The sequence below is a fragment of the Bombus pyrosoma genome, linkage group LG7 (assembly GCF_014825855.1).
Source record: "Bombus pyrosoma isolate SC7728 linkage group LG7, ASM1482585v1, whole genome shotgun sequence".
NCBI classification, from domain to species: Eukaryota; Metazoa; Arthropoda; class Insecta; order Hymenoptera; family Apidae; genus Bombus; species Bombus pyrosoma.
The window spans coordinates 12,859,772-12,884,691 of NC_057776.1; the positions used below are offsets into that span (position 1 = coordinate 12,859,772).

At 38.0% G+C, this 24,920-nt stretch overlaps 2 protein-coding genes across 3 annotated transcripts in view; both read right to left on the bottom strand.

The window, feature by feature from the left end:
• Positions 1-263: 263 nt before the first annotated feature.
• On the bottom strand, positions 264-23,572 carry LOC122569499 (juvenile hormone esterase-like). Of its 2 annotated transcripts, none has more exons than XM_043730638.1 (10): positions 23,447-23,572; positions 2,441-2,578; positions 2,176-2,335; positions 1,885-2,070; positions 1,602-1,801; positions 1,356-1,518; positions 1,114-1,265; positions 885-1,032; positions 641-773; positions 264-515 (listed from the first exon to the last, which is right to left on the bottom strand). In XM_043730638.1, the coding sequence occupies exons 2-10, from the start codon at positions 2,519-2,521 to the stop codon at positions 299-301; spliced, it is 1,440 nt and encodes a 479-aa protein (XP_043586573.1). In that variant the 5' UTR covers positions 2,522-2,578; positions 23,447-23,572; the 3' UTR covers positions 264-298. The 2 variants fall into 2 exon arrangements, with proteins under 2 accessions (XP_043586573.1, XP_043586574.1); XM_043730639.1 differs by lacking the exon at positions 23,447-23,572 and adding an exon at positions 2,813-3,029.
• The window catches only part of LOC122569497 (B-cell CLL/lymphoma 6 member B protein-like), a 31,385-nt gene continuing 11,820 nt past the window's right edge, over positions 5,356-24,920 (bottom strand). The window contains exon 4 of the mRNA XM_043730634.1: positions 5,356-24,276. Within this exon, the coding sequence (XP_043586569.1) occupies positions 23,619-24,276 (658 nt within the window). The 3' untranslated portion in view covers positions 5,356-23,618. The remainder of the gene's footprint in view (positions 24,277-24,920) is intronic.

Below are 24,920 nucleotides of genomic sequence, written 5' to 3' on the forward strand. Positions count from 1 at the left end.
TGCATGGAAATTTGTACCTTATTTCTATACGTATCTGTGTTAATAACTATTTGAAAGATAAGCTAGGCATATAAATGCTATCTTTTTACTGTCCTTGTGTTGGAATTGAAGATAGACTATTTACTGACTCATCAAAATATGTTTTTCATGTTACAATATCGAGATTTTGTTTGTGGTCCTAATATTATATTAAAATTTTGATTATCGTTCTGAACTTTAATAATTGTTGAAAGAAACTCGAAAAGACGAACACGGCTTTTCTTCTTAATTTTATTAAACGTAACAATATACAACAATATCAGACACAATTTAAAAACTTTATAGGCTTGTTCACACAAGACGAAACCAGTGGCAGTATTCTGTAGTACAATCTTTCGAAACTTTCAGTCTTTGCATCTATCAAACGTTTATGCATCGTGGAAACTGTATTAATGTCTAGTTGAAGACCATTGTGTCCAGAATTTGTCCAATTGACGTCGAGATGTGAACGACTATGATTCTTTGGAGTAGGATCTCTGAGAAAATAAAAACATATATAATCTTTCTGAATAGTATTAGTACTATACTATTAATATATAGTATAAATATATAAAGTAGTATAAGTAACTAAGTATCTATTTCATTTTCTAATTAATCGGACCCGTATTTGGCAAAATTAGCCCACAGCTTCACCATCTTTTTTCTGAATCGATTGAATCCGTGTCTCGGATTTGTAGGTGCACGAAGTGCATTTGAATTGAATATATATCCAACATCGTCAAAATGAGCAGTTCCTGAAAGAACTCTCAATCAATTCCAGAAATACCATTCTTTATATTTTATATTTTGTTTTACGTTTCTATTCTCCGTATGTAACGTCATAGGATGTATTTTTAAAAATGTACCATTCAATGGATTGTGATCAACTATGTGCCAAGAGTACTTTGATTGATACGATAATCTATAATAATAGGTAGAGTGACCCTTATTGTGCGTAGTAATTAACCTTTGAGTCAGATCTATGGGGCCAGAGAAAAGTATATCCATCGCGATCTATAAATGTTAACGATTTTATCACAAAAAGATAAGAAAGATTATTGTTATATTGAGATACTAAAAAGAAATCATTTTTACCTTCTCCAGCTTATTGTAACTGGTGTTAAAGAAATTGCATATAATTTGCGCGAATAGAGCTATTGGTTCTTTAGTATATTTCCCATTATATGTGTTTATGCTCTGGAGATACTTTCTGGCCCAGTCGATCATGTTTGTCACTCCTATTGGCGCTAAACGTGTCAAACGTAAGTGTATTTAGTATCATACGGTATAATAATATAGCGCAATTAATATTATTAGAAGATAATTGTGATACTTACGACCTAGAAAGAGAAGAATTTCGTTGCGAGTGTAACCCAACATTATATCGTGATGATAGAAGTCTCCATTATGATATTTTGTTATAGGACATTCTGTTAGAAACGAGCTGTTGGTAGGATCTATATCGGGATTTTCTATAGTCGGTCGAAATGGCAATATATTCTAGAAATATAGGAAATCATGAAATTTGAATTAATATGTGACGATATTAAAATTTTCAAGTAAATATTAGCAGGATTAATTACCAGGTCAACTTTTTCCGCTGCTCTTATAAGTTTGATCGCAGGTGCGTGACGAAGATAATTCAACAAATCATCCCTACTCTTAGGTACGTAATTAAGAAAACCAGCGAGTTTATAAGCATTCTGAATCATTTGTTCCGGTGTATGGTATGCCCAGGGGCACAACGGTGTGCCGCTCATGCTAATCGATCGACGAAACAGTCCTGAAAAAGTGAGCGATATAAAACAAGAAATAAAAATCCAAAGCAAGAAAAACAGAAAAATAGCGAATATTTTAAAAATGTACCTCTGGATCGTTCAGATAACATGTGAAAACCGATGGAAGTGCTGCCAGCACTTTCTCCAAAAATTGTCACTTGTTCTGGATCGCCCCCAAACGCGGCAATATTGCTTTGTACCCATTGAAGAGCCAACTGTTGATCCTTTAAACCAGCATTACCCGTTGCGTTCGGATGATTTAGCGCCAGAAATCCTGGAAGTATAATTAATATTCGACGAAGTAACTAAAAGCTGTCTAAATTAGGCAACCATAAAAAATTAATTTCAAACGAAGAAATATCGTTTGTAATAGTAATACCTAAAACACTAAGTCGGTAATTAAAGGTGACCAAAACAACATCTTCTTCCATAAAGAAATCAGGTCCGTATAAGGACGCATTACAATGACCAGACATATAGCCACCACCGTATAACCACACCATAACTGGTCTCAATCTTACTTTACCCTTGAATATCATCTATTAATAACGATTGTATCTTCTAAAGTCTTTGGTCCAGAAACTCGATGAACTTTATCGAAATTATTTAGTATCAAATCTTTACGAGATTGAAACAATAATTACCTCACGAGTATACACGTTCAGATACAAGCAATCCTCGTGACCACTAAATACGCTCGTCATGTAATTCGACTGAGGACACATACTGCCCTCTTTGAAAGCATTTAACACACCTTTCCATGGTTCTTTCGGAACCGGAGGCTGTAACAATCAAAATAAATGAAACGATTATATGGAATATCACTGAAGCATTCTGTCCGTGAGTCGAAATCACTGTTAAACACAAAAAATATTTGTTTTTCCCTCGTAAAAAGATACTTATTTTTCATATAATTTTCATTTTGATATTTTTGGTTCGAGTTTCATATGGTAATCAGCAGTGGAAGTCAGATCAAGAACACTCGAAAAAAGAAAAAACTGTTTTCTTAATTTCACCTTAAATCTCAAGTCACCAAGGGGTGGTTTCGCATAGGGAATCCCTTTAAACGAAGAATATTTGATTGAATTCCATACTGTACGCAACACCAAACCACGAACAGGTCCACTAGATGTTTTAACAACGGAAGTCCGAGGGGAACTGATGACAAAATATTCCAAGGATGAAATTAAAAGAACGAAAAGGTAGACATTTGCGCCATTCATGTTGATTCCTTAATGAAGGTATTGAAACTGTTGAAATTATACGAATATAAGAAATACTTGTATTGATTAGTTGATCTTGACACTTTTGGAACCTTCGTTCCAACGAATAATAAGTAAGCCGAATATTAATCAGCTTAACCAGCATTATAATTTTGCACGATATGCAATTCTCAAACTACAGTTTCGGAGTTTCGAATTTCACCTGACGATACTGTTACTTATCGAAGTTGTGTCGGTGGTGTGAATTTATTTGGGTGAATCATTGCGTAATTATTTACACGTTCCTTTTTCATAAACAATCGATGAAATATCAAAGCGATACTTGCTGTGTTTTGTATATTTTCTACATCTGATCGATCAATGGCTGATGTTCAAATTATTACATAGATAGATACGATATTAAATAGAAGATATGATAGAGAACAAGTTGTGGATAGAAAGGACTGCGAATAGTAAGAAGTAGTTGCGGATTTTCGTGAAACAATTCGTATCTTTATAAACACAATTAAAGAAATAAAATTTAAATTGAAATATATTTTATTTGCTATATTTTATAGCGAATATATTCTATATGTTACATTTTACCTTATATATATTATATGTTTTAGCATTTCACGTACATTCCGTGCACTTTTATGTCTTTAAATTTTTTATAAATACAATACGGTGTCTAACATTAAATAATAGAAGCAGAAAGCTATGAACTACATAATAACAAGCTACATTAATAACAAGGACAAAAGAGTGGAAAGAATAAATAATAAAATAAACCAATTAACCTTCTTGCTACGTAACTGGGCCAAGCTACAGCTTCCGGACGGTAGAAAATAAAAAGGAGTTTCAAAATGGACAAAACGAAACGGTTTCCAATGTTGCATCACGTGATGTATACAGTCCGCTTGAAGTGGAGACATTTTAACGATTTGATAAATTGCTTCGACCTGTATGCCAAAGCTCTTTCTGTTGCGGGAATATCGCAACGAAAAGGTTAAACGATCAAACGCTTCCCATTAATTGCGACTGCATATATATATTATACCTTCTTTTGAAAAGAATGTGACAAATTACACACGCGCAGTCAGCATAGGACGAAATGCAAAACAAGTGGCTTCTGTCAGAAGAAAGACACTGCTTTTGGATCATCTCCAAACGCGATGATATTCTCTTTAAAACATACCAAAGTTATCGTGTAATACTTCGTTGTGATGATATCTGTTGTACGTAGATAATTTAGGAACGACAATGCTGCTAGATTAATTTCGAAACATTAATTTGAGATATTAATCTTCAATTAGCGTGGCGTAGATTAATTACTGACAAGGCAATGTATTTACTTTCATAAGATTTTCATCGAATTTCTAACTTATCGAGATTTAGCAAAAAATTAAGTAATCTCTATGTTATTTTATGAATATCTCGTAAATTATTAAAGATACGAAAAGATGTCATAAAAATTGTTTGCTAGATCGTGATAGAAATAAATTTTTCTGATGAGAATACATTAAATGACTGGAGAAATTTCAACGTTATCTCAATTATTTTTCAATTAAAACGCTTGGAAGCGAAACGAGAGAAGGTTCGTGAACGAAACGTTCCACATTCTCTGGGTACTTGAAACGTTGCTAACTTCTGCTGAGTTTCACTTGAATTTCTTCTACGCTCAGCCCTCGGCTGCCTCCTTAAGTTCAACATCCGCGCTTTTTTATTGTTAGCTACTGGGAAAGGGTATCGAAGTTGTTGCTTTATAATGGAAGAGCCAATACGTGATCGCCTCTATAGGTTCTTTTCATGCCTCTCGTAACGTCGACAGGAACTATTATATAACAGGTAAGCTGTTACGGGGCTATCCGTGACTCTTCTCTTCTTCCACGTCAGTCTATCGACTTTGCAAGAGTTGTAAAATTATGATAATAGTTAACTAAGGGAGACATATTGCAAATTCGATTGAGAAAACGAAGAACGAACAACGAATTTAAAAGTCTCTATAAATAATTACTTAGAAGAGAATTTAAATATTCAAAGATCCAAAAGTCGAAGAATTCAAAAATTGTTTATTTCAGAAATGCGAATATTCTGTTAATTTTAACGTTATGAGAGAAGAGAAGAGCCGAGGAAGGAAGGAAAGAACCAAAAGACTTGTAAATATTCTATGAACTGCAAATATTGTAAATAATCTGAGAAGGGAATCATTGTTTTAAAGAGAAAATCCCAATCTTTCGATTGCGTATGTATAAAAGCCTAGAAAAAGAAATGAAAATAAATCAATAAGTATGTATTTATCCGAAAGTTTTCGTTAGTTAAGAAACGGTGGATGGAGAGTAAAAAAATAACACTGGTATGGTTAATACGTCTTTTTCTACGTGTCTATTTATTATGAAAATATAATACAAAACATCCTATGTTGTATTACATAGATAACAATGCTCAATTAACGTTTTATTCCCTTTTGTCTTGTAACGTTACCATCCAACACTATGAGAAGTATGTCAGGATAGGTAAAGTTCGTGTTCTCTTATTCCGTGTTCTTCATCTTCGTCGTTTTTTTCTCTTTTTTTTCTCGTTTTCCCCTTCATTTTTTTTTCGTTTTATTTCGTTTGGAGGAAAAAGGCCCGATATTACAGAGAGAGAAGATACATATAATAGACGAGAGACGTTACAGAGCGAAAAATTACAAACTGGAACGGAGAAACGAAAGTGTCCTGGTGTTCTTTTTCTTTTAGTGTTGTGACTCACATATTCGTATTTTGTTTCTTACAAAAAACGGTAGTCCGTTCGAACGAGCGGAACAGGAACAAGGGCGGGAGCTTATTTTCCATTTCTTTCACTTTTTTTTACCATTTTTTCTTTGTTTTTTCTTGTTTCTTTTTTTGGTTTCGTTTGACTCATTCGTCTGGGCTTCGTGGGTCCAGGAATAAGGGTTCAGGGAAACGGGACTCTCTTCTTGTTTCGCGTGTCGATGCACAAATTGGAGTTTTGTATTAGCGCTAGTTTACAAATAATACAAATGTATGTAAATATCGTTATTATAATAATAGGTTCCCTCTTAGCGAGAAAGAAGCTTAAAGCTAATTCATCTAGCGTCACTATCGTTTTCACACCATGCTAATACTACGTATTCCAGGTGGTACCCGTGAACAGCTTTGTCACAGTCGGTCGAACTTGTTATCGACCAGATGTGGAAACATCAGTGAGTAGGTAATTAGAAGGGCGAAAATAGAGGAAATTACTGGTTGTCGAATAGAGACATCGAAAACAAACAACACGTGATCAGTGTTCTTTTTATCCGTCGTTCGCTAAATAATCCTTCGCTCGAGATAATACTTCAGAGATAAACTAAGCGGATTTATTAGGAACACATTTTTTGACAAAATAAATAAAAAAATATCGAGGATGGAAATAAGTTTCTAATATTTCCAATTGGCAAGAGATAATTTCTCAGACGATTCAAAAAAGGGAGAAACCTTATGAAAAGTTTCAAACAAATTAGAAATAAGAAATACTCAAGGATAAATATAAAAAAGATATAAAATATATAAAAAGAAGATGGACTGAAAATAGGAAGATGGTAAAAGTTATCAAAGTTGTAGAAAGAATATGAAGATTCTTCATACGTTGCACTCTATTCAACAATGTATTGTCAATTATTTCGTTCTCGAACGGATAGCTAGCTCAGCTGTCACAGGCACCGAGTGAAATACATTAGCGATTCTACGAATAACTCTATATCGCTACCGTTTTTTTTTTTTTTGTTATTTCATTATTAGGCGAAATTCGATCGACGAGGGTTCCCGCCGTTGCCGCCGGATACACCGTAGGAAATTACATCGTCGACGACGATCGTGGCTTCGGTTCGCGTCGCGGAAGGGAGATATACCGGCGAGGTTAAAGGGGTGATCAGAGGAGGGTGTAACTCGCACGGCAACAGGAACCCCGGACGAGCTGGTCGACCTAGGCAATTAGTGTCATCTACGTAAATGCTAAGTACAATTAGCACTACGGTCAGAATAAATTAATGACTATACATAGTGTCCACCTGTGGTGTGTCCTGTGTCACGAGTATCTGAGCGTTCATGCGTGTAAGTAATTATAATCGTGCGTGTCTCTGTTCGTGTTCTGTCATGTTGCGTGTGTTATGTGTGTTAATACGTATTTCTGTATTTATGTGCGTGTGTGTAAAGTGTCATGAAGGAGAGTAGTGTCGAGTGTTCAGTGTATAATACCTACGGCGTTTTCCTCCGCGGTTATTAATATCGTTTACCTTTAGTACCTTTAATCTCGTTAATTACCTTTTAACTCTATATTGCTCTTTGTATTGCTTCGGCGGCAGTATAGCCCTACGTAGTCATGCAAGGTATAATTGTATTATTTTTTTTTTCCGTTAATAGATATAATATAACTGGTATCTCTCTTCATCGCCGTTCAATGAGAATAATAACGTCGCGATAAATAATATATCCGACCGACGATAACCGGTAATAATGGTAATTATAAATGAAAATAATAGTAGCAAGAACGACAGTTGATTTTAGCAATAACGATGATAAAAGAATCGTTAAGTAACTCGGTTGGTTTCGTGTTGTGATTTTCTTCTCGGCTTGTGTATCTGTTTAAGTTCACGCGTTGACGCGCAATAACGCGAACAACGGTACTAATCATCGCGATAAATCATCGTAATAACGCCAGCCTACCAGTAATTCGATATAATTTCATCGGTAATACCGTGTCAACGTATCTATATAAATATATATAGTTAACTTCGCGTTCTGCGTGTGTACGGTTTAATTTCTTACGTAAAAGCTATAAAATATGGATACCTGCACAATTGTATTTTTTTTTTTGCATTTACTTCTCTACTCTTTCATTCTTTCTGTTACTGTTATTCCTTTTTTTTTTTTGTTACATTCACTCACGTCCCTCTCGCTCTTCTATTTGACAATTTTTGTTTATATTCGCTCTCTCACTCTCGCTCACATTTTCTTCAAATCTTTACGACGAAACATAATATTATTATTTTTGCGCTCTCTACTCATTCGTCGTACCGTCGCTATTTTCTTCGAACTAAAGTTCGAATACTATAATATATATATAATATTTTTTTATGTATATAATATATATATATTTATATATATATAATAGATTTATGTATATCAATGTAACCAGTGGTGCGCGTTTTGTCGCGCTGCATCGTATTACTTCATCTTATAAAAGCCATCGCTAGTCTCCTCGCCTTTTCTCATTCTTTTTTTTTCTTCTTTAATTATAATAATAACTCTTACTAAATCGTTTATTAGGCTCACTGTATGGTGTGTCTGTGTTTACATGACTATGTGGATGGGTGCGCGCGCGCACGTGCGTGCGCTCGTGTAAAGATGATTCATTATCTACGCCTATGTCTACCATTCTCTTGCTCGTATTCTCTTCTTTCACACACACTCGTTCTCTCTTTCGTTCACTTTTCGTCTTCGCTAATTATTCATTTCCTTTCTCGGTAGTTTATTATCGTAACGAGTAGCAAATAATTGTTCACTACGTTAGTGTGTACATGTGTGTATGTTTGACTGTTCGTGATCCAGACTTGTAACGTCGGTGTGTGATCCTGCACCGCTAAGTCATCATTACAATTAAAATTATTAAGGTTAAAAATTCATCGGCCTATTCATACTTTTTTTTTGCGCCGTTATTATTATTTATATTAATCGGTCGCAAAGGTACCTCATCGAGGATCCGCGACCGCCTACGAAGTTATTGCTTTTGAATACCCCGGCTTCCTTGGGAGCATCCAATTGGAACAATATCCTGTAAATATCAGTCGCACTTTGGAGGAGGCAGGGATTTTTTTTACGCGGTTTGTTCTATTTTTCTTTTTTTGTTCTTGTTGTTGAATTGGTGTGTGTCGTTTTGTTTTTCCTCGAGAATACTATCACAATGCATACAATATCAATATCTATATGCGTTATAGGTTAGGTTAAGGTTCACCTTATATCACATCCGTCCCTAACGCGCCGTGGTATGCGTCGAACGAGCTCACGAGGATCTACGTGGGACGATGCTTTGGAAGCACGATTTTTCAGCTAAACGACAACGTTTTTTTCGTCACATTAAACGTAAATTTCAAGCTGGCTTCCAAACGATAATACACTGCTATACAATGTTAATAATACGCATTGATACTTACTGCGTCCTACGATATCATAATTATATTATACAATTTGGTGTTCTCGTATTGTTCGTTTCATTAACTTCCAGGCTAACGATTTTTTAATTGATCGCAAAATATCTATCTCGAACGTCATTAGCATAACCTAGCAGAACCCGAGCGACACTCCACGGCGATTAGCTCATTAATTTAGGTTCGCAATCAATAATAACAATAATAGTAATCGTAGTTCGCAATCATTATCGTCATCGTCGTAGTCGTTGTTAATAATTGGTATTCGCAAGCGTTTTGTAATCTCGGATCGTCGCTCGATATTGCTTCGTCGTATCCTTGCTCGTATCTTTCGTCTTCATCACGCACATGTATCTTGTTTGTCGCTTCTTTTTACCTGTAATTGACACTGTCCGTACTCGTTGAAACGCATAAATGCACGCTAACGAATAATTTTACTGATGTATATAGGCACTTTTTTCTTCGTTCTCCTTTTTTCTTCCTCTCTTATTCTTTCTCGTTCCATACCCCTGGCGCTCTTATCTCGTTCTTACACTATCCCAAAACAACAAACTGCGCTACAAATTTATGTATCTATCAACCTTGTTAGTCTCCTTTTTTTTCGATAAGGAAAGCTCGCAGTTCCAAAGACAGACCTCTATGTTTAGATAGTCGTTTCTTAAAGCTAGAAACGTCACGGAATCGAATCAAAACTCACGCGTACCACCTCGACGAAGAATCATCAAACCATCTTCGTTAACAGAATTCGTTCGATTTACAAAAGGTTATCAGAGACAGATAGTGAGAGAATAGGGAAGCAATGGAAAACAGTGTAGAGGGAGTAGGCGAACAGTTTTGTCGTTTTGTGTCCGTTAACCCTTCTACCAAGCTTTACGTTGTTTAGACAGGAAGCGATATATGCAATAATAGAGAAGTTGGTTGGTAGAGAAGAATAAAGCCACATGGAGACGGAAAGTCGAAGCCGAAACAGGAAAAGGTATAGCGACAGACAGGAGAATTTCGAGCGAGAGGCTTCTGTTACATTTTCGCACTTGTTTCCGGACGTAGTTCTTCACAGGTTATCCGTATCTGTTTTAAAAATTCGATCTAAAGAACTCGAAGTAGAAGGAACAGATTTTAATATCTTTGCTAGATACGCGAAGAAAAAAAGATTCTTTTTTCACCTGGTCATTTTCATCGTTCATATAAAAACAAGGTATAATGTGAGATCTCTACGTCCACAAAACACCAGCGTCGTTATACTCAGTGCGTCTACTATGTTCGTTAAAGTTTAATTATTAATTGCGAACGCTTTGCAGATCTTGCGACTGATGTCTTCTCGTGCGCATATAGGTCACAGACGAAGTGGAAAATACAGTGAACAGTGATAGTCGTAGAGAGAAATTTCTTGTGACACGAGAAGTGAAAAAAGTGATCATCAGTAGATTCCCACTAAAATCGAACCATTCGTTTATATGTAAGTACAAAATATTTTTTGCAGGTTTGTTTTAATTATCGACACCACGGCATCTTTGACGATCACTTTTGTCCGATCTTTTTTAATGACTGAAAATGCGCGCGAACAACATCGAAGAGCGAAGAAAGTGACATTTGACTAACATATACATACATAGTTGCATTTGTTGACTACGAAATTTCACGATTTTTTTTATTTTCGTTTGTTCTTTTTTTTTGTACTTAATATCACTGCTATAAACTTTGGTTAGCTTGCTACAATGTTTAATTAAACTAACGAGACTCTTACGAATTTATTGACTCGTTATTGACTCGTTTCTAGTTCCTTGAGCAATACTGATCGATCGATCGCGCGCATTTCTCGTTGGACGTTTGCTGTCGAGTGTCACACATAGAACGAGTCTCGTGGGAACCCGGAGTCGTTTTTTAAAACGATTATTAGGCGGCGTAATGTGTTATTGCTTATGTAGATAATCTTGTAACGATGACCCAACAGCATGCTCGAACTTTTACACTTCTGTCAATTATTATTAACCACCTCCTTTTATGCGTTAAACGAAACTACGCACTTGTCTTTCTTTTCTTCCTTTTTTTTCTTTTTTGAAATGAAACTTTCTTCCAGCATCAATTTTTATTTTCTATATGTATATATTTTCTGTTAATGCAACTCAAACGAGGCTGTGCGACTCCGTATTAGTTTTGTTTTCTACGTGTTTAAGATTTATGAGCTTCGAGCATCTATTGAGACGTGTTACAAGTTTCACTCGCAACATGTTATCGTGTTATCGAATATGGTCAATCATCGAAGTTTCCATACTTAACGGTGTTTGAATATTTGTACATACTCATGGACATTACACACGAAAAATTATTCTACATTCGAGTATTGCTTTTGACTTGACTGGAGTACGTGCGACTAGTTCTACTATCAGACATGAGCCGAATCGTTAATTTATCAGCGAAATTAAGGTATCACTTTTTCATCTTTGAGCTCGCGTCGAAGCGCCAGTTCGCAACAAACGCGACGTTCGCTGCCGCTTCGACGATCGTCCGTGTGGTCCAGTCGTTTCAATTTAAAAAACATGGCGTTCCATATAATAATATTATTGACACGTTTTCTTATTTCCTTATTGAGTATTACACCAAGTATAATTGAACATTTAATACAACATTTTTTTTACTAATTTTCTTGTTCCACGAACATTAAACATCGACGACACAAATGTGGTTACACAAGTAGCCATTTAATCTCGTGTTTGAGCATTATTGCTGTAAAGTTGCGTGCAACTCTTCTTGTTTTCTCAACACGTTCGTGTATACATGAAAGATTTGCACGCGATGCGATTATTCACGAAACTGATGTCCACCATGCAGCTTTTACGAGCAATTTCTCAACAGTTTCAAATACAAGTTCGATCGAATTTATTTTCTCATTTTTATATCAAATTCTTCATGAATGCACGATATCACTTTTCCTAAGAACGAAACATAAATTTTTAAAACGACAACGAAAACGTCCGATGTGTTCCTTGCGAAGTTTTCAATAAATTCGATTACCCATCAGGTTCCCTTCTCTCATTAAGGCTCTTCGACCCAGCATTTCGTTGCATCTAACGATCCTCGATAAATTTCGTCTCCACGTTAAAGCGATCGCCAATTTCAGTGATTTTAGCCTTGTAATCACGTACGTATAACATCTCAAACCTATATTCGAGAAATTACCCGAGAATTTACCGATTTTGTATGTGTTACGTTTGCCCCGTGTCATGTGCCTGCAATTAGGTTAGGAATCTACTGGGATTTAGGTCACCGAATGCAATCAGCGTTTAAGGATTAATCATACGTGAAATTCATATATCGTTACCCCAGTTTCTGTCGAATAAAAAAAAAAAGAAGATAACTGTCCAACGTTATTGCAAACTCAATTAAACTGATTTCAATTTTTCTACAGAATTGCATTAACGATTATTAATTACGATCGATAACTACTCATATGACATTGGTAGCTGACCAATATATGTTTTAGTGGGTACTGGCAATTACGATACTGTACGCGATTGATATCAGCTGCAACTGAAATTACTATTGACGTATATTGCAATTTACACAGTCACGTTCCATATTTACTAGTATCCACGTTAATTAAGTTTATAATTATTATCTCTAATCTGGCCTGTGTGATCTATTTCGATATACAGTAATTTCCAGAACAAATCTTTTTAAATTAAATTATGCAGTATTTAAATTTTGCACGATTCGTCGTGACTCTTAAAATACAGTCGAGAAGCAGCAAGAAACTGGGGAAACACGTAAAACCACGGGTGATTGTATCGCACATGTTGTTTCGCGAAGCGAAGAAACTTAAAATTAATTCTTATGCTTATGAACAACGAATCCGGGCAATGTCACGTTGAGATTGGCTTCTGCCTTCTACCATCCGAAAAAAGCAACGACCGTTACGCGATCACGAACGAACTAAGGAGATAAAAGAAAAGTAACTAGATCCTTCACGCCGATATTTATCGAATATTGGCCCAACTGGGAACCCAGTTCTCGCCAGTATAACATTACTTACTTTATAGTGTGTACCTCGTCTCGTGAGACTCTTATATACTATATGCTTTAAAGTTTTCACCTTTGCTACTATTTTGTTAATCCTACTAACTCCATTACATCGTTACATCATCTCTATGAGCTTCTTATTTACAGTATAGAACGCGGAGAAAGGGGAACCAAAGGGAAACAGACGCGACCGAACGAAAGGATCGATAAAGACAGATGAATGGTGTAATTAATCCGTAGTAGGCGATAATTAGGCGAGTTTCGTTAATCCGCTAATGCATATACATATGTATATACTATGGATGTATATAGTGTATATATAACATATTGTGTTTATGCATCAAGAGTGTGCGTGAGCGTTCGGATTTATTACGCGACTGTCCTCGTTCGTCCTATTCCTAATAATTAAACTGCGAATGTCTGTGTTTATGCAACTTTATATCTTCATAAAGATAACCAAAGGAATGGAACCTAAATGGAAACTCGTTTTACTTACTAAACAATACAACAAGCACTCGGCTTTGGATATCTTATATACTTTTGCCTGTTATATACATATATTTTCTAGACTTTTGCACCTCTTAATTATCTATAGATGCATAAACACATCCGCAGCTTACTGATGAAACTTCACGAACTCTTTCTTCGTTGCATCGCTTCTGTCAAAATATAAAATAGAATTATTTTTCTTTCTATCTTTAGCCTTTTATCGTATTCGACTGTACCGAGCTCTTCGTGTCCCTCTGCTTTTTCAACCTTTCGAAAGAGAAATAAAAGGGTGCCGTTGCACGATCGCGCTTCGATATTCAAATTTACGTGTGCATACGCGTAAATCTATGTACATAGCTTTATAGACCTCGACGGTTTTGCAGGTGGCGCGATCAGCCACAGTCCAGAGGAACTAAGATGAGCAATATTTGGCGGTTTGTCGCGACAAGAACGATCTTTTCGTTGTTGATACCGTGAAACAGTGGTGCTGAATGTTGTGTCGTTGCTATCTGCAATGTTATCGAAGGTGCACGCACGCCGACATTTTTAAGTAAATTCGTGAGATTAGATTGAAAACGAAAGTAATCGTTTGAAACGAAATCGAGCATGAAGTGTCAGCGTAGTTGTGAAGTGTTAATACGTATTATCCTGATTATTCGTTACATCGTCAGGATGGGTACCTGGCATTCAAGGTAATTTCTATTAGTATGTTCTACATCTTTTATATTCAAATCTTCCTCGATATATGCTTCAAATTTTGAATTCCAAAAGAACGAACTATTAATCAAGCAATTTTCGAAAGATTGCCTCTACACTTGCGTATCGATAGCGGTATATTCAAAAAACAAAGTGATAACCTAATTTACCAATACATCGTCGTTTTGTACGACAAATATATTCAAACGAATGTCTTTCTATGCGTGCGTATCTTTGGTAGTAGTCGGCATAACCACGAGCGGAGAAACAAATGGAAACTCCAGCGTGAACGAAACCCGGCGAAAATAAGGTCCGCTGAGTACGGATGAATCGATCGTGAGAAACACGCTTCCGGTGGCTACCTTGGTGCGTACATATGTACTTAACACTAGAACTAGATCCTGAACACATCCTTCTCTAAGTGACGTCGTGCTACTAAGCGCATCTTATTATCATCGACGGAGTCTAAGGTACTCGGCCTCCTCGAACCTACTGCAAAACGAGGCTGCGTTCTCGATTCCCGTATATATAATATGGATATATCTATCGAGACATACGGAGTAATAGGGGTAGTGTTGTATTTCTTATGCGTGGCTTAAATTTTAGTGAGTCCATGTCTTACACGAAAAATCACGTTTGGCGAAAGCTACACGAGTTCCCTTAAATAAATTATCGTTTACGCTTTCGTTCGGAATATATAAAATATATTATGTATGATAATATATCGTATATATCATAACTGTGTACACTAAGTTATCGACTATCCCTATATTGCGTGTATATTATATTAAATCGAGACAAAGGACCCGCGTTTTATGTTCATCCGAAGGTTCAGGCGTTCGATTCGTGCTTCTTTTCTACGGATAATATAGTCACGTTCACTGAATAAGCCACAGGCGCGGTTCGAACCAGGAACAATCTTTGGCTCGCTTTATTATGCGACAACTGAGGGGTCACGTTTATAACGAGTGTCCGATTCGTCTTGGAACAGGGGGATGGGCGGTTGTCTAAAAATGGTCTGCCGTGATGGTCATTGCGATATTATTTCTCGCCGTTCAACCATACAGTCTGAACTATTTACGCTATTTTTTCAAACGACAAATAAATATTCGTTGAACCGAAATATTCTGATATTGCAGATAGAGAAACACCGGTGCCAAGTACAATATAATCACGGGATTAACCATTACTTGAAATTGTGTCGGAGAAGCGTTCGCTCGTCTATCTTCTTCGTCATCCTCTTCATCTAATTTCCTCCTCTCCCTCTTTGTTTCTCTTTTTCTCTTTTCGCTTATACTAAGGCAACTAACGAATAGTTAAAAAATTGTCAAGGCTCTTGTTGGAAGGATTATAAAACGCGACGCGTCCAGGATGTCGTTCATCCGTCGTTATCGTCATCTCGATCAACAACATTTCACCGACAACCGTAACGCGCCACTTCATATAACACGAACGACGCTATCTCGGAACGAGAGTCTCGTCCTTAAAACGCAGCAGAATTGGTGATCGCTAGTTTCTGACGTTGCGAGTTTTGCTGTCTCTGCTGTTCTCTCTCTCTCTCTCTCCCTCTCTCTCCCTCTCTCTTACACGAAACCGTAAACTATACGAGTAAAGCGACGAAATAACGAATGTGTTCCCACAATGTGTTCGCGTTGCTTATTCGCGTCAGTCTGACAAGACAAGATTCACTTGTCTTGTAACTTAACGTTACTTGTGTTCCACCTGCTCTCATCGACACTATTCGTTCGACTGTTAAATTACTACAGCGAAGATCGAAACGTAGCCTTAGTCAGAGGAGAGATTGCGCGACAGTGTTCCAAGTTCAGACAAAGTTTCGGAGAATTGCTAGCGACAGTGTAGAGCGTTCTGATCGTTGAGAGATTCTCGTTCGACAGATACTTTGAGGAAATTCTTGATTACTTTTACCATATTTTGCAAACTTCATAGACTGTCGGAATGATTCACGATGGAATACGAGAAAGCTCGTCGAGTCGTTTGAGTCGCATCGTATCTTCGATTAAAATTAATCGTAGCAATATTTTGGAAATACTGTCGGAAAATTAGTTTCGTAACTGGTCCTCTCCTTGGCGATCGAAATGTAATTAATTCGATCGCGTCGATAACAGAGAAAATTGCATTCGAGAACAATTCGAATCAGCGAAGTAGGTCGCATCTGGTTACTCTTCACGATCGAGGATCGCTAGGTGAGCAAATTGAATTTAATTGCCGGATTTACCGTCTGGTCATGTGATCGAGAAAGTCTTATGCGTTTTATATAATAGTATTTAACTGTTGCGCAACGTGGTTGTACAGGAACTTAAGAGCATCCTACGATAGTCAATAGTATCCAATAGTGATGTTACAATCAATTAGAGATACATATCTGATTTGTATGTTTCTTGCAGAAGAAGATAAGAAATTATAATTATGCAGCGAGATAGACGACACGACGAGCTTAGAGATTGATTTTCCGATTGAGAAGGAAAGTTGGACAAACGTAGTTGAAGATTCCTGTTGATCATCGATCGACACTCGAGGGAGACAGGAAATAGACACGGCGAAGATCTCAGCCGTCGATAGAAATTCACGAAAGTGCACAGACACTCGAGATAGGAACAGAAGGAATAGCACGGACAGTCGCGGACAGAAAGAAGCTGGAGGCAGCGATAGTTGCGACGAACTTGTCTTTGATCGATCGACAATTGTAAAAGACCATGATATTCTTGATCGTTTCATTTCTGTAATTACGATCTGTCAAAAATGTCAGAGATGCTGACAGTGCTAACTCAGCGTCATAAATTCTGTGTGGTATAAACAATTTCTTATTTCAAACTCCCCACAGATTTTCTCGTTTAGGGAATGTTCATTTACGATCATTTCAATAAAACTTCGATATAATTTTACATTAGTACAGATCGATAATTTAACATAGAGTAAATGTTGCACGAAATTTTCAATCGACGAACTTCGCGCAACTATTTATGCTGCTGTTCCAGCGAATAAAAACGCGCAGCGCTGTCCGTTCGAGTAACGCTAACATAAATAACGTCAAAAGCGAGAAGCGATTAGTAGATAAGCGAAGGACGTTCGCTATAATTAGAGGAAAATTAGACTACGAATTACAGAGCTACACGATAGATTTATCTAATAGAGTACGTAGTTTTGTGTTCGTGCGTACGTGTAAATGTTTTCCTTAAATGTAGCTTAGGAAATCTTTATGTATATATATGCATTATATATTTACGTAATGTATAGATATATACGTACGTACGTATGTATGTACAGAATACATTGTTTAAGAGATACGCGCGTTTGTTTTTCCTTCGTTTAATCGGGCAAGACGAGCAAAGTTTTCTTAGAAAGGGAAAAGAAAACTAGACTGGGAAGCTGCTACTTTTGCCAGAACGGTGTCGTCGTTTCTAAAAATCTCTACTTTCTGCAAACTCGTCGAATTGCTTTTTTACGTTATTACGTAACAAGTTACGTTACGTTGTTAAGTAGTGTGTTTCCTTCTGATAATAATTGAATATCGATGCGCGACACAGATGTGGCGTACAAAAGCGTTCGTCTTCCTTCATTTTCATAGCTCTTGTGAGATCGGTATGAAAAATATCCTTGTGCAAGCTAATAATTCTTAGAACCTTTAATTGAAGCGCGTTATTCGATCATTAAGCGCTACTTCCGGTTTCGTGGTGCATGCCGTGCATAAGAGCGCGTCGAATCGGAAGCTTCATCAAGAATCGTGAAATTCGTTAAGTTTTCCTTTGTAGATTTCATTACAGTAATTTAGAGAAATTTCCTTGAAGAAATTATTCTTTCTTAATCGCTTTTTCACAAAGTTAGAAGAAGATACAGTTCATTACTCGCGGCCTTTTAACGCTGATTGACTGTTTTCGTCAAGAAAAGATGGTTCTCTCAGCGAAAACAGACAGATTAACGATTATTTCTCTCGACGTAGCAGTAAGGCCAGGAGAAAAGTGGGCGGTCGAAAACAGAGACCGAATTTTCCACGGGCAGAGCGGAAAAGAACTCTTAATTAGTTCGAGAATCGCTTTCGGCCGTTAATATCGCCGTGAAGTTAGGACAAACGTGAAATGGTCTCGCTGGCTGGTCAATTAAAATAGTTTAATTGTCCGTGAGACTTCCGTAACGAACCGGTGCAATTCCCAGTAACGAACTCGGAGTCCAACCTTCTCTCCGAATATTTGCATCCACCGCCCAATTTTTTTCTCCTATCGTCGACCAATCTAATTGGAGATCAGCCGACTTTGGTTTGCTTTAATCGCCTGAATCTAGCGAAAAAAAAAGATAGACTAAAAAAAGAATATCTGTCTCTTCGTGTTTTTAATCTCCGGGTAGATTTTCTTGAAAAATCGCGAAAATAAATATTGTCGCTTTACGAATCTTATAATTATCAATTACGTTCCATAGAAAATAATTCAAGCTTATCACTAGAAACGTACATATATATATAATTCCACGCGTGTGTTATTCCAAAATATTTCCCTGACGCCGTAAACAGAGAATACAAAAATACATTGCTTTCGAATAGTCGCTCGGAGTCTTAAAATACGGCGGTGAAATGAAGCTTCCAGATATATTAAGCGCGTTGAAATTTCCGCCTCGCTCGAACCGGAAATCTACGACTTTATGCGACCACCACGCTCCAGAAGCTCAATTATGTCGGCCAATTACGTCGACCAACGACTGTACACGCGAATCTGGCTCGTGAATAGAAGCAGCTTTATTTGGTGGACGTGCAATTCGCGACGCCATATTGCATTTTGTTTTCACCAGAGCGGCCGCGGGAAAGCAAGAGAAAAATAAAGACAGAGATCGTGTGTGCCTCGTTTTCCCTTCTCGAACATTTATTTTCGTTGCCTCGCGCGATGCATTTTAACGATACCGATCGTTGTATCGAGTCGTTGTATTAGCAACAACAAAAATTATAATCGCTATAGAACAGATGATCGATAATAAAGTGTGCAGAGTTACAAGTGATAACATTATCACCAGTGATAATGGATATGACTATACGTAACAACAACAAACAACAGCAACGGAATAAGGTGAATTTATATAGAGGTAAATAAAGGTACACGGTGTTGATAATAATAATAGTAATAATAAATAAATATAATAAATACCGATGACAATAATAAATACGAAGATGCCGAAAACGTTAATAATAATAATAATAATAGTAATAATAATAATAATACTGATAACAATGCGTAAAAAATAATTACTATACGTAATGAAGAACAATGAAATCAGTAGCTAAAAACCGAGAGACGATTAGTGCCGGTGGTCAAGAATTCTCCGATCGAAAGCAAAGTGGAGGAACCGGAAAGGAGCGCGATCAACTATTATTCAGATCGCTCCTCTCTCTCGTCCTAGTTTCTTTGTTTTATGTTTTCTACGTTTATCCTCGCGCATGCCATTTATTTTCGTTTTTTTCGGTCAATCAAATCAACAAACACGCGTCAAACGGTGCACTTCGTTAATTCTTTATTACTTTTTTTTTTGTTCTTATTTTTATATTTTTTTCTTCGGTTAAAATGTCTCTGCTCTCTACCCGGACCGACGTACTAATTTCATTTTACTTCGTTTCTCGTTAATTAACTCGTTAATTCGTTAGTATTGCTTAGTGTTTTATTGCTCTACGTTCGTACGTATGCGACAATCGCAATCGTTGCACGCGGTACACGGCGTTTTCGAGAAAGCTCACGAAACAAACGTCACCATGCACGAAGGGGAGGGCGAGGACTAGAAAAGCTTTTTGGGATCGATCGATTTCTCATCCACTCGATCGTTGGATCCCTTCGAGAGGAAAGACCCCTAACGTTTCTTTAGAGTCTAAAATTTCCTACAGCCCCCGGTAGAATCCAACGGCGAGCGTACGAGCGCTACGCGAAAACACAAAGTATAGTAGTACAAGACGTGTTCATGTGTGTTCTGTTCTCCGGTGCTTCGTTTCTCCATTTTTTCTCGCGATTAATATTTCTTTTTTTTTTGCCATTTTTGCTTCTTTTTACTGTTTTGGCGGTGAGGTCGGCTACTCTGTACATGCAACGCGGTAATTATTTGTCGGCAATAATTAATACAAAAGGACTCGTTGGATCGTCGCGACAGCTCTTCCCAAGCTGGCACTGATCCACGCTCTTCTTTGTTCTCTCGCGATCGTGTTTCGCGTGTATTTCCTTCTTTTTTTCTTTTTTCAATCCCTCTATACTTTTCCTCTCTTCTTTTTCTTCCTTTTCGTTATTTTTCCGGGAATTATTCGGCGCGCTGTAATCGTTGCTTTCGGAGAAAAAGTTGGTCGAATGAAGCGGAGGTCGGATTTTTCAGCCGGATTTCGCTGACACTCCCTTTTCGTTGTCTCGAAATGTTTCTTTGTTTTGTTTTTTCTACAAAACGTAGTTTCAAGGATTTACGTTTAATATTACGATAAAAGGATTCGCGAATTTCGATGTGTAATCGTTGCGTTGCTTACAGAGTGGGAATTTCACACGCGTCACTAACACTACTTTTAACATTCGGAGCGAAAGTCGTTGTTCGTTATATAAAATATACTTAAACGGAATTTCTTTTTAAGACTAGATTGGTGTTCCACTCGTTGCACGAAGCTTACTTGATTATAGGCCCGTTTAAAAAATATCAGAAGCTAATTAAGCCTTACGAAGCGCATTCTCCATCGTTAAAAGGCAAACCACGAAGCCACTGATTAGTCGATCTCTCCCACGATCGAACCGATAAATATTCAATCATTTTCTTTCGTTAAATTCTAAAATGGAAGCGGCCTGTTCGTTGGAACGTTCGAAGATATTGCTTTAGTTTAAAAGAGGCAGAAACGATGAATTTTTACGAGTCGCGAAATCCGACTGGTCGTGGCGCCAATTTTGAACGACGATCGCGAAAAACGGAAGAGCGTGGTTAGGGTTCAGACGATCGAAGAAGTTTCTGCCGAAGCAAATCATCGTTTTCCATCACGTTAAACTTCGATGTTCGCCTCTATATGTATAATTATATAATTCGTTGTGTCGAAACATTGCTTTTGACCGTACGCGTCGTCATTATTACTTTTTTTTTTCCTTACTCGTTATATTGCTTCTATAAAATATGTGTATAACAAAGTTACGCATCTATTACTCGAATCTGCTCTAAATATTACGTGTAACGCGCTTCGTGTCGTGTGTCTGTGTATATTTGTCTGTTTCTCCTACGTGTTCTTATGTATACCTACTGTGTAATGTAAACGTTTACGCGTGTGAACGCGCTTAGAATATTACTTTATTTCGTATTCGAGCTTCTATATAACCGATCGTGTAACATCGCTGAAAACTGTGAACACGTTGGAAGTATTGCAAATACGACGACCTCGAGGCGGTTCGATCGATGTCCACGTGTCGTTAACACGTTCTATGCCACGCATCACTGTCGATGACTTTCTCTTGTTTTTTTTCTCTCTCCCCCTTCTTTTATGGGAACCGTGTTCTTCTATGCGAGATAAAAATAACGACGAGAAAATTGACGGAATTAAATATTTGAAAAGTTGAGGAGTTCCGCGAACTGTTGTTCGTAAGAATGGAACGGTTTTGCATGACGTAGAGCGTATTGGGATGGTCGAGGTACACGGTGGCGAGCAAGGAAATTTTTGACATCTATCGCATTATTATTTCGTCCGGTATAATTCTTATCCAGTGTATAGCGCAGAATCTTCGAATTTTCTACTAATTTCTATGAAACAAATGGGAGATTCATTTTTCTCTCCTGCCTAAATAATTAGCCCGATTTTGTCTATTCGTACGCTTCAGATCCTTCACATATGGTCTACATAAAATTGAATTTCGATTTTTGCTTTTTTATGTCTTTCTTGAAAAGGCTGCTACTAATCAAATACTCCCTTGTTCACTACTCAACCGCAAAAGTTACCATCGAACGGCCGCCAAGAGATCTAACAATCAACGTGAGAAAAATGAAAACAAGTTACACGAGCGAGTTATATACAACCTCCTTCCTTATCATCGAAAGAAACGTACAGGCCTGCACCGGCGCCTGTATCGAGAGTATCCATCATCCGTCGATCGCCCTGTGGTCGAGTGTAATTGTGGTCCAACCGTGGAAGGAGCCATCGAAAAAAGGAACATGGGAGAGGGCCGATCGTCTCGAGATTCGATCCGATGCTCTTCGGAAGAAACGGAGTGGTCCGATGACGACTGTACGTTTTAACGAGAGCGACGAATCGATCTCTAGACACGATTCGATACACGTGTCGCCAATGCATTGGCGTTAGGACGCTGAGGACGAGCGTCGATGCAGGGTATCGCGGGGGAAAGGATTTGGGGAGAATCGAAAACCGGCCGGAAATTTCGTTAGCTCGTGGTTAAGTCGAGCCTTCTTCTAATTGAGTCGTTATTGCACCGAATCTATCGTCTTTTAATTTCCTTCTAATAATCTGCTTCGTTATCGTCGTTATTATCGTTATATCATGGTGTGTGTCCCCCTTGGTTTGTTATATGCGTGTACGTGTGTAATTCTTGTTTAATCCTCGAAGAATTTTCTTTTTATTCGTTATTTCATTTAGGCAGCTAAGTATCAATAAATAGTGTGTCTCCGTAACGAGCTCGCGACTAGAACCGTACGCGCTAGTAAATATACTATATATATAATAATAATATAATATATAATATAATAATATAATATCATAATGTATTAGATATAATCGACTAGAGTGACTAGACTGCAGTGTGGACGTCACCGTTCGACGTGTTCTTTGTTCTCGTTTCTTTCATCTCATCTTTTTTTTTTCATCGTTCTCTCCTTTATCCATCGTCGTTTCATCTTGTTTTTTATTCTTCTTTTTCTCTTTCTGCTCGTTTTAAGACTTAACATTATTGGACGTTTTTATTAATGTTAGACATTATTTAAGAAACCGACACATTCCTATCATTTTCCCCTCTCTTCACCCTCTACCCATCTACCATTAGGTTACTTCTCTCTATTATCCTCCATTTTCTCTACTGGCACTTTTCTACTTAAAACCTACGGCAAACCTTTATTCTTTCTCCCTCTCTCCCTCCTCATCCCCGTCAATCTTCTCCCATCGATCTTGCCTCGTCGTCCCGGTTAGCCGGGCGTCGCTGGGAACGACCGCTAGCTCTCCCTAGCAGCGGTCTCTAGGGCGTCGAGGCGCCTGGTCGTGGTCTTCCTGTCGTCGAAGCGCTGCTACAAACCACGATTGTTGCTCTGTTGATGTTGCGTCGTCGCGTTACTACCATTGGTAGCAGGTTGTTGTTGCTGCTGTTGTTGCGGCGGCATCTCGTCGTCGCGTAAACAAGCGGACTCCAGGTGTTTGTTCAGATAGGACTTGAGAGCGAAGGTTTTGTGGCATCTCGAGCACTCGTAGTTCTTGTCCGCGGAATGCGTCTGCATGTGGGCACGTAGATTCGACCGGTCGGCGAACGCTTTGCCGCAATGCGCGCACCCGTATGGCTTCTCTCCCGTGTGACTTCTCAGATGGCCTTGTAGCAGCCAAGGCCTGGAGAACATCTTGCCACAGACGCCGCAGCTGTGGGCCAACTTGTGGGTCAGCACGTGCATCGCCAGGGCTGGCATGCTCACGTACGCTTTGCCACAGTGAATGCACTTCTTTGCCGATTGAGAGTCGAGGCTACGATGCGTCTGTTTGTGCCGGGACAGGTTCGACGAGGTTGCGTACTGTTTGCCGCACTCTGTGCACGTGAACTTTGGCCTATCCGGCTGAGCAGCCTCCTTGTCAGGCACCGCGGCGCCATTTGTGTTCGCACTGCGACGCTTCGACCGGCCATCCGACACGAAGAATGCCTCGTACGTATAGGCCACCGTCTTGCTGCCGCTGCTGGTGCTGTCGACGAAGGAAAACACCGTGATTTATGATAAATTTGGAATTTTGTTCCGAGAGGTTAGATCGAGTTCGTGTAATGCCTATAATCAAGGTTGATGTTTAAGATTTATTATAAGCAACGAGTAACACCCATGCGACAGATTCGTGAACCAGATGTACACGACATGAGAGAGAACATATATACATGTATCCATATCGACGAACACAATACGTTATACAACAAACTTCAGGCAATGTGATACCCATAACAAGCTATCGTGTATATATCACATACATACAGAAAGCTTATTGCGACATCGATTTGCACAATCACTCATCCATCAACCATATATTACATTCATCCTCTATAACGATCCAAATATAGTCAACATATATATATATATACAACCCTACATGTAAAGAGACTCGTCTACCTTTCGGTAGATTCGTCTACTTTTCAGTGAAATTGTGTACCGTGCAAAGATAAGAAGGTGGTTAGGCGAACGAACGCGTATCTGATTGGTCATTTCTAATAGACCCGATATAATCATAAAAATAGACACTCGAAGTGGCAGAACCTTACCTTCTCATCTCTGTATAGTACTTCTCAGTAGACCCATATAATACATCAAATGAAAGAAAAAAAAACAAAAATATTCCATCGC